The sequence below is a fragment of the Muscardinus avellanarius genome, assembly GCF_963383645.1.
Source record: "Muscardinus avellanarius genome assembly, chromosome: 11".
Lineage (NCBI taxonomy): Eukaryota > Metazoa > Chordata > Mammalia > Rodentia > Gliridae > Muscardinus > Muscardinus avellanarius.
The window spans coordinates 63,000,108-63,010,720 of NC_137797.1; the positions used below are offsets into that span (position 1 = coordinate 63,000,108).

The 10,613-nt window shown below is 44.3% G+C and overlaps 1 protein-coding gene across 1 annotated transcript; it reads right to left on the bottom strand.

Moving 5' to 3' along the window:
* Positions 1 to 1,228: 1,228 nt before the first annotated feature.
* On the bottom strand, positions 1,229 to 8,438 carry TSFM (Ts translation elongation factor, mitochondrial; the record flags this gene model as incomplete). Its single annotated transcript, XM_080705652.1, has 5 exons — positions 1,229 to 1,632; positions 3,667 to 3,754; positions 6,349 to 6,471; positions 7,463 to 7,591; positions 8,172 to 8,438. The coding sequence occupies 5 exons, from the start codon at positions 8,436 to 8,438 to the stop codon at positions 1,229 to 1,231; spliced, it is 1,011 nt and encodes a 336-aa protein (XP_080561778.1).
* Between the last annotated feature and the right edge of the window lie 2,175 nt (positions 8,439 to 10,613).

Genomic DNA, 10,613 nt, shown 5'->3' on the forward strand with positions numbered 1-10,613 from the left:
CTAGACCAATTTTATTTATTTGGAAACAGGGTCTTGCTAGGTTGATGTGTCTCACTACTTGCTGAGGCTGTCCTCCAACCTGTGATCCTTCTGTCTCAGCCTCCCAAGTACTAGGATTACAAGCCAGTGCCACCACACCCAGCTTGAGGCAATATTGATGGAACTCTCTGGACAACTGAGCCACCATGACTCCTGTCTCTGCCACAAAAATGTCAAAATCTGTCTCACATGCCCGGCACAGTGGTGCATACCTGTAATCCCAGCTACTCAGAAGACTAAGGCAGGAGGACAGCAAGATCAAAGATAGTCTGGGCAACTTTGCAATACAGCAACTCAAAATATAATAAACTGGGTGTGGAGGCACATGCCTATAATCCTAGTATTTGGGAGGCTGAAGTAGGAGGATTGCAGAGGATTACGGGTTGAAGTCAGCCTCGCCAATTTAGCAAGATAACTGTCTTAAAATAAAATGGGCTGGGATAGATATACAATCCTCCTGGATTCAGCCCCTGGTAACAATATATAATATATGAATAATAAAAATAAGAGTGGGCTGGAGATGTAGCTCAGTGGCAGGGCATCCCTAGGTTCAATCCCCACTACTTCAAAAAACAAAAATAAAAAGCTATGCAGGCATGGTGGTACACACCTATAATCCATACACTTGGGAGGCTGAAACAAAAGGATTGCAGGTTTGAGGCCAGCCTCAGCAACTTAGTAAGACCCTGTTTCAAAATAAAAAATAAACCGGGCATGGTGGTGCGTGCTTATAATCCTAGTACTTGGGAGGCTGAGACAAGAGGACCGCAGGCTCGACAGCCTCAACAAGTAGTGAGACTCTTAGCAACCTAGTAAGATTAAAAAAAAAAAAAATAGGGGTGTAGCTTCATAGGTAGAATGCCTCTGGATTCAATCCTCAGTACCACAAAGATAAATAAATAAAATACAGCTAGGGGTATAGCTCAAAGGTAGAATGTCCCTGGGTTCAATTCCCAGCACCAAAAATAAATAAAAAGCTAAACCCACTATTAGCTAACTAGCAACAAACAAGAACAAAACTCTTTCATATTTTATTTATTTAATAACATTATCCATGTAATATATATAGCTTCATTATAAATTTAATTGAAAAACAAATTCTGGGTCTGAAGAGGCTTAGAAAAAGACTTCTTTTTGAAATGATGTCCATAGCTACAAAGCAATTTTTTCGGGTCAAAGTCTCTGAAGCCTATTCACCCTCTGCTGCCTCTTCTTCCCCACATTCAAACCGCACAAAGTCTACTACAGACACGCCCTGGGGCTGCACATACTGCCCCAATGTGATGGAGGGGTCTAGCAAGTAAGGCTGGGACAGCATCTTGGTCTCCGCCTCTCCGCCAGGCTCATCATCCAGGGAGCCCACAGAGAGGGGGGACATGCCCACCACGTGCTGCCCAAGGCGGCGGCCGAGGTCGGCGAGGTCTGCCTGCTGCGCAGACGTCTCGCAGATCACCAGGGCCGCATACTTCCCCAGCACCAGGTTGTGCAGCGAGGGACCGTTCATTGCTCCGTGGACGTATGAGCCAACGTAGAACCCCGATGGCACCTTCACCCACGCTGCTCGCGTAAGAGTCATGTTTTCTCCCAGCTTCCCTAAAAAAGGCAAAAGCAAAAAGCAACACATCACAAGAATATTGTGCCTATGGCCATACCGACCTATGCAGGGAAGAGGTCATGTCTGGAAGATGGTCTCTGCAGGGACACCAGAAGTGCAGTAAGATGGAGATAGCATTTTCAGTTTGTTTAAAGAGGGAAGGAGGCGGGCTGGAGGGAGTAGAGAGTACTTTAAAGAAACATAAACTATGTGCCAGTATGTATTATGTATGTATTATGTATGTGTAATGTATGTATTTATTGGTGGTGCTGAGGATGGAACCCAGGGGCCTTCTACCTCCGGGCTACACTCCCAGACCTATTTTATATTTTATTTGGAAATAGGGTCTCACTAAGTTGCTGAGAGCCTCACTAAGTAGCCGAGGCTGGCTTTGAACTTGTGAGATCCTCCTGTCTCAGCCTCCCAAGTGCTAGGATTACAAGGGTGCACTACCACGCCCGGCTCCGGCATTATTTGTTAATTTTTAAGTCTTGCTACTAGCTAAGGCTGTACTCGATCTGAGATCCTCCTGTCTTAGCCTCCCAAGTACTGAGATTACATGTATACGCCACCATGCCCAGCTTAAAGTTGTTTATAGGAACCAAAAACAGCTAAGTGTGGTAGTGCATGCCCATAATCCCAGTATTTGGGAGGGTGAGAAAGGAGGGTTGCAGGTTTAAGGCCAGCCTCAGCCTCAGCAATGTAGTGAGACCCAGTTTCAAAACTAGAAAATAAAAAGGGATAGGGATATAACTTATAGGTAGAATGCCCCTGTGCAAAAAAAAAAAAAAAAAAATCAGTTTTCTCCTTTCTCTGGGGATGCCATTCTAACAGAAGTCCAAATAAACCAAAAAGTCGCAAGGGGCAGGAGGATAAATGAAAGTCTCAACTAATCACAGTTATAGCTAAGAGTTATGACAAGGAAGAATCCAGAAACCAAAGCAAGTTTTAAAATAGCTCAAAACATCTACTTACCCAATAGTTCATTCCCAGAAACTGACAAGGAAGAAACACCCTACCCAGTCCTTCCAAAATTTCTTAATAAGCTCCATTTCTGCTATTCTCTCACCCATGACTCACTGAAATATCTTAAATACTCTAAGGTGCACTGATAAAAACAGAATTGATGCCTTGACTGGAACCTTCAGGTGAGCAGTAATTCCAGCAGTCCAGCCCCAGCTTCCCCCCACCATCAAGGACAAGTAGACAGCAAAACCCCAGCAGTCTCAGCACAGCCACCCAGATGCAGCTCCCACAACCAGCAGGCTCTAAAACAATGTGCCTTCACAAATTCAGGACCAGATTCTTTGAAGAGATCCAAATTCCTAAAAATGATAACCCTAAGTTTTCCCAGATCTGTGTATAAAGAAAAAATTAAGTCAGCCATGGTGGTGCATGGTTGTAATCCCAGTACTTAGGAGGCTGAGACAGGAGGATCGCGTAGGTTCGAAGCCAGCTGCGCTGGCTTAAGAGACCCTGTTTCCAAATAAAAACATATAAGAAAATAGGTCTGGGAGTGTAGCCTGGAGGTAGAAGGGTTTCCAGGAACCCCAGTACCACCATAAATAAATAAATAAATAAATAAATAAATAAATAAATAAATAAATAAATAAGAATTTAGACATTCTAATGACATTGGAACTCCATTTACCCCCAACACCTGATTAACGCCTGGTGACAGGGGCCCTTTAGCAAAGGAAGAATGCTTCAAGATGCCTACTGTTCCCCAAGACCTAACACAATCCATTTCTCCAGTTCATGTCACATGGCCCTTGTAGGCACATGAGCTTACAGCCCTATTTTTTATTCTTTATTTTGAAACAGGGTCTCACTGAGGTGCAGAGGGCCTCACTAAGTAGCTGAGGCTGTTCATGAACTGCGATCCTCCAGTCTCAGCCTCCCGAATGCTGGGATTACAAGCGTGCGCCACCACGCCCGGCTCCCATTTCTTCCTCTAGATTTGGAGGAACATCACAGATAGCAAGAGATTCAGTCCTCCATTTCCAGCTTCCAGAATCCTTATAAATACTTACCAATTGCTAAGGCCAACTGATCCTTGAGAGAGCCTTCTTTGTTCGGCGCAGAGGGAAGTCCAGAAAGCTCAGAGGAAGTCAGGAAGCCCTAGTGTGCAAGGGAACAAAAACAAACCAGTTCTGCAATACTGAAATTATCAAGAGACCAGGCAAAAACAGCATGTTTTGGGGGTTTTGTTTTTGTTTTGGGTACTGGGGATTGAACCCAGGGGCATTCTACCTCCATGAAACGGTCTCACTAAGTTGTGGAGGGCTTCACTAAGATGCTGAAGCTGGCTACGACCTGTGATCCTTCTATCTCAGCCTCCCAAGTACTGGGATTACAAGCGTGCACCACCACACCTGGCTCCTAAAATAGTCTGTTTCTAAGAAAACGGTTAAAACAACTAAATATAAACAGATGATATTTTCATTAAGCCAAGGATTTTAAATTGGTGACATTTTTACTTCTTTTGTGTGTGTACTGGTACTGGGGATTGAACCCAGGAGCACTGTATCTCTGAGTTATACCCCAGCCCAATTTTACTTGTTACTTAGAAACAAGGTCTTGCTAAGTTGCTGAGTCTGGCTGTGAATCTGCAATCCTCCTGTGTCAGCCTTGCAAGTACTGGGACTACAAACATGTCCCACCACACCCCGCTTACAGTTCTGTGTTTTATAAATTATTATATTCTACTAGTATTCCACTCCCAATTCCATTTTACTCTCATCCTCTAGCCTAATTTCTTAAAATGTAATTTTCTAGAATCCAAAATAATAGTTTCATACAACCACAAAATGTTAAAGCTAGGATTTACAGATTGTGGGTAGGAATGCAAAATGGTACAAATCCAGCAGAGAGAAATTAGACAGTATCTACACAGCTATATATACACATATACATACATTCTCTCTCTCTCTCTCTCTCTCTCTCTCTCTCTCTCTCTCTCTCTCTCTCTCTCTCTTATCCTGGGGGTATTGAGGGTTAAAGAGGTTTCTACCTCTGAGCTACAACCCCAGCATATTTTAATTTTTATTTTGGAACAAGACCTCCTTACCTTGCTGAGGCCTCACTAAATTGTTGAGGCTCTCCTTGAACCTGTGATCCTCCTGTCTCAGCCTCCCAAGTACTGGGATTACAAAGTGTGAGCCACCATGCCCAGCTATGCTTCTAGGGATTCGATGACACACTTCCAATGACACAAAAGTACAAAATGTACATTATTCATTGAGCAGTTATTTCTTTTCTTTTGTGTGTGTATATGTGGTGGTGGGGGGGGGGGTTACTGGAGACTGAACCCAAGGACATTCTACCTCCGAACTACACTCCTAGCCCTTTTTATATTTTCTTTCGAAACACAGTTTTACTAGGTTGCTGAGAATCTTGCTATCGCTGAGGATGGTCTCGAAACTTTGGTGCTCCTGTCTCAGCCTCCCAAGCACTGGGATTATAGCTGTGGGCAACAATGCCCAGCTTTAGCACTTATTTCTAATAGCAAAATTTTGCAAACAAGCCAGGTGTGGTGGCACACTTATAATCCCAGTACTGGGGAGGCTAAGACTGGAGGATTGCAGGTTTGAGGACAGTCTCAGCAACTAGTGAGATTTTCATCAACCTAGCAAGACCTTACTTCAAAATTAAAAAAAAAAAAAGCAAGATCTTGTTTCAAAATAAAAATAAAATAAGGCCAGGGGTATAGTTTGGAGGTAGAACACCCCTGGGTACAATCCCCTGTACCACACAAACAAAAAAAAAAAAATTGCAAACAAGCTGGGCATGGTGGCGCACACCTATAATCCCAATACTTAAGAGGCTGAGACAGGAAGATCACAGGTTTGAGGACTGCTTCAGCAAGTAGTAATATTCTCATCAACCTAGTGAAACTCTATTCAAAATAAAAATAAAATAGAGCTGGAGGTGTAGCCTGAGGTAGAATGCCCCTGGGTTCAATCCCTAGTACCACAAAATAAATAAAAAATAATTCTGCAAACAGCCTAACTTCCCAAGCACAGAGAAGACTGGCTAAGTAATTCATGGCACATCCACACAACAGAATACTATGCAGTTGAAAAAAAGAAAAAGGAAGATCTCTATGAGTTGTTATAAAGTATATCCAGGATACATTAATTGAATAAAACAAATTAAGACTGTATGTGCTGGACGTGGTGGTGCATGCTCTGCAATCCCAGCATTCAGGAAACTGAGACGGGAGGATTATAGGTTTATGGCCAGCCTCAGCTACTTAGCAAGGAACTTAGTAACTCAGTGAGACCCTGTTTCAAAAAAAAAAAAAAAAAAAAAAAAAAAAAATATATATATATATATATATAGCAGGGGGGTGTAGCTCAGAGGTAGAATGTCTCTGGATCCCCAGTACCACACACACACAAAAAGACTATAGATACATGTTATACCAATGTCTGTATAAGAAATAGAAACACACACACACACACACACACACACACACACACCAACCTAATGAGACCTTGTTTCAAAATAAAAAGGGCTGGGAGTGTATAGTTCATAGGTAGAAAGAGAGTGAGATGGGAGTGTTTCTAACAAACAAACAAAAAATAGCAGGGGTTGGGGGTATAACTCAATCATAAAGCATGCATTTAACATACATAAGGCCCTGGGTTCTGCCCTCAGCACCAAAAAACAAAAACAAAACAGTAACAACAACATAAACAGCAAAGACTCACTTTACTATACGTGGAGAGTTGATCCTTTAGGCTCTGGCAGTGCAACATGGTTCCCAGGGCTACTTGTTGGACCAACTCTTGAAATTTTAAATTTCTGGAAACAAAATCTGTCTCACAGTTTACCTGTAGAGATAAATTGACATTGCTACATTAGTTATTTACTGATTGTTTCCAAAAGGACTTTGAGGTTTAAGGTTTGGAGAGAAAAAACAAGATACTGACAGAACAAGCTGTAGACTCCAGAATTTCAAAGCCACAGTCCCTCTCTCACTTGAGGCCAGAAACTAAGTGAAGTGATTCCTGCCGTGCCGATGAGTTAGCAACAGCACGCACATCCAAAGGGGACAACATAAAGTCCTAAAGAACTCACAGCAAGTTCCCCACTGTGCCTGCGGCCCGCACAGTAAACACCTCATTTCTCCAGCCTCCTCCACTCTCAACCACTTTTGCTATCATCTTATTTCCTTCTCTTACTCTAAACAAATTCACATCTGTTTCTTCACCAATTAAGACCTCAAGCCTCCTCTGAAACAGCTACTCTCTATCCATCAACTAATTAATATAATTACTAGCGTTAAAATCTAGTTTTTGAGCCCGGCGTGGTGGTGCATGCTTGTAATCCCAGCATTTGGGAGGCTGCGACAGGAGGCTCTCAATTTGAGGCCCTCTGCAACTTAGTGAGACCCTGTTTCAAAATAAAGAATAAAAAATAGGGCTGGGGGCGGGGAATAGGTCAGAAGTAGAATGTCCCTGGGTTCCATCCCCAGTGGGGGGAAGAAAAAAAACTTAGCAAGACCCTATTTCATAATAAAAAATAAAATAGGGCTGGGGGTGTAGCTCAAAAGGAAAATGTCCTGGGTTCAACCCCCATTACCACCAAAGGAAAAAAAAAAAAAGGAGTAATATTATAGACTGCTAGGCTATTTTCTCATCAATACACCTGTGCATTTCTATACTGAAAGGAATCCCTAGCTAATAACTGACATCCCTCAAGCTTAACTCCTTTCCATTACTTGTTTTGGTTCTCAAGCATACTTCTTTAAGAATACCAAGAGTCTACCACAAATCTTACTCAAACGACAGCTGTTTCTGATTCGTGGAATTCCCAACTCACCTCTACTAATACAGCCGTGTTTCCTTCCTGCAGCAGCCCAATCAGGCCTTCTTTAGTCTTCCTACCCTGGAGCTTAGCAGCTTTGCTCCAGCCCTCTTTCTGGGCCTGCTTGTGCAACCAGATCTCTGCCTACAAATTGGAAAGACAAAGAGTAGAAGACAAAGTCAAAGAATTTAGAACTGAATAGGACTCTAAAATATGTTCAAGATCCCTTATTCTTTTTGCTTCTCCTAAATTCTATAACAAAAACTAAAGTAATTTCTAATTTACTGGCAGTCTATCACTAAATGCTAAACACTAGGCATTGTGAGTTTAATCTTCACCAAAACCGTACGGAACAGATGGTAGTGTCGTCATTACACAGACAGGAATAATACGCTTATGAGAGATAAATTAAAATGTCCAAAGTCAAAATGTTACTGCGAGGGTGCCATAATTTGAGTCCTGATGGATCTAACTCCAAAGTTCAAACATCCCTTTCAGCTCCACGCTGCGGATAACACCAGATTAGTCTTGAATGGAATAGGGCTTGTGAACCCTAGAATCCTAAATTAAATGCTTCCAAATAAGCCAAAGTCAAAGGCTGAAGTAGTTTATGCCAGACTCCCATCTCCGGTTCTGCCCTCACGGGCCCCGGGCGGCTGGTCTGATTTCCAGGCTCCCCCGCGTGGCCTCCCGTCGCCCGAATCGGCCTGCGTCCCCTCCGCACCTGTCTAAGATCCCCGTCACACGTCTCCAGGGCTTTCTTGCAGTTCACAAAGGTGTAGCCTGTTTTCCGCCGAAGCTTCATCAGGAGCTCCTTTCTGGAGGCCGAGGAGGCCGAGCAGGGCCCAGCGTGGAACACGCGCCAGGGCTGGGGTGACGGCGGCAGAGGGGGCGCCGCCTGGAGGGGGAGAGGGCAGGGGCCAGCAGTCCTCACCGGGCAGCTCCGGGTCCCCGAGAGCACGCAGAGCCGCAGAGACCTCAGCAGCGCCATGGCCAGGGCCCGGCACACGCCGCCGCAGGACGCGCGGGCTACGGCGAGCGCAGGGGCCAAAACGCTCCCGCGCGCGCAGCCGAGCGGCGCCCCCTGCCGGCCGCGGGAGGACGCGGGCGCCTCCACTGTCGGGTTATTGAAAGGTGGCTCAGGAGAATTACCTCCCCGCTCCCACCCCGTAAAATAATTTTTTTAAAAGATAGAACGTTATCACAAAATAACAAGACGTGTGGTAACACTTTGTTTTTTATTTCCAACGCACGTTTATATTCATTATCCATTTATGACTCGGGACAAACTTCCTGAGGTAGACAGATGGGTTCAGAAAATTGCCCAAGGTCATGCATGAAGATAGTAGAGTCCCTTCCACAAACCGAGTAACTGTTAAATATTCTGGACCTCCATGTACTGGAAACTGTGCTAGGCTTCAGGGGATTGGAGGTGAATAAATCACAGACCCACACTTCCCCTACCCCAAGAAAATCTAACGGTGAGAAAATAAGGCTCAAATATCCACCCTGGGCATGGTGAGGTCCTGTAAGATGGACAGTTAAAGGCTGGAGGAGGGTCATATTCAGACAGAAGTCTCAGAAAAAGACGCAAAGAGAAAGGAAGGTTTCTGTCAGGTAGCAATAGCCCTTCCAGGCAGGACATCATCGTGAAGAATGGAAGAAGTCAGAAAGAAAGAGCTGACCTTTGGTAATTTGGCCAGGGATCCAATACATACAAGAAAGAATTAGAGAAATAGGTAGAAAGATGATGTGGGACTGCATGGGGTTAGATTGGGGATTACATGGAGTACCAAGCCGGGGACCATGCTTCTGTAGGCAGTAGAAGCTCATCAGAGCTGATGTGGGAAGACCACAAGAGATTGCAGAACAGCTTGAAGGCAAGAGAATGATGGCAGAGGTCCAGAGGAAATGACTATGGGCCTAGGGCGTAAGTAAAGAGACCGCAAACCAGAGAGGCCACAGTGTGAAGAGCCAAGGAAGGACCTGTGAGTCCTTCCTTGAAGGAACACATCAGGAAGGACTTGTGAGCGTCGGAAGAAAAAGAGAAGAACCTGGGACTTAGTCCAGGGTTCTGCACAGCATGATGTCCTGAGACTCAGACTCCAGGTCTAAAAAGGATAAAAAAAAAGCTACAGCCCAAAGGACAGCTCTACTGCTAATCCCCAGCTTCAGGGCTAAGAGGACATGACCAGTTAGAGCCACAATCCTACCATATTCTTATCTGTACAAGCAAGAAACACGTGGTCTGAAGTGTGTTCCTTCTCAACTCCCTGGCAAAAGCTGAGTTCTTTGGATGCAGAAGAGTTTGCCATGGCACCCTGGAAATGCTCAGAATTTGATTGGAAAATATTCAGAGGTAATGGGAGCATGGTGGTACATGGCTGTAGTCCAAGTTTAAGGCCAGCCTCAGCAACTTAGTGAGACCCTCAACAACCCAGTGAGACCCTGTTTCAAAATTTAAAAAGGGCTAAGGGTATAGCTCTGAGGTAGAACACCTCTGAGTTTAATCCCCAGTACAAAAAAAAAAAAAAAGCTCAGATGTGAAATAATTGAATGATGAGGGTTCTAATCTCATCAGTGGATGAATCCATTGGTGAATTAATAATTTTGATTTATTGAGTGGTAGCTTATGCAGGTGGGGTGTGGCTAGAGGTGGTCACTAGGGGTGGGACTTTGGGCACTGTATATTTGCCCCTCTTGTCTTCCTTGTCCTCCTCCTCCTCCTCTCTCCCTCCCTCCCTCTCTCTCCATCTCTCTCTCTCCGTCTCTCTCTCTCTGTCTCTCTCTCTACCTCCTCAGCCATGTCCTGAGCTCCAAGAATGTGATTGGGCCCGACATGGACTGAAACCTTTGAAATCCCCAGAACGGTGAGCAAATAAATATTTCTTCCTCTAAGATGTGGTCGTCAGGCATTTTGGGTCACAGCAGTGATTGAAACATCATTAATGCTCATTTTTTCCTTTTAAAATTTTCGACAGATAGCCAGGTGTGGTGGCGCTCACTTGTAACCCCAGCATTTGAGAGGCTGAGATAGGAAGATCGTGGTTTTTCCCACAGCCTCAGCTACTCAGTGAGGACATTTGCAACTCAGTGAGACCGTTTTAAAATAAAAAATAAAAATAAGCCTGGAGATATAGCTTGGAGATAGAATTCCCTTGGATTC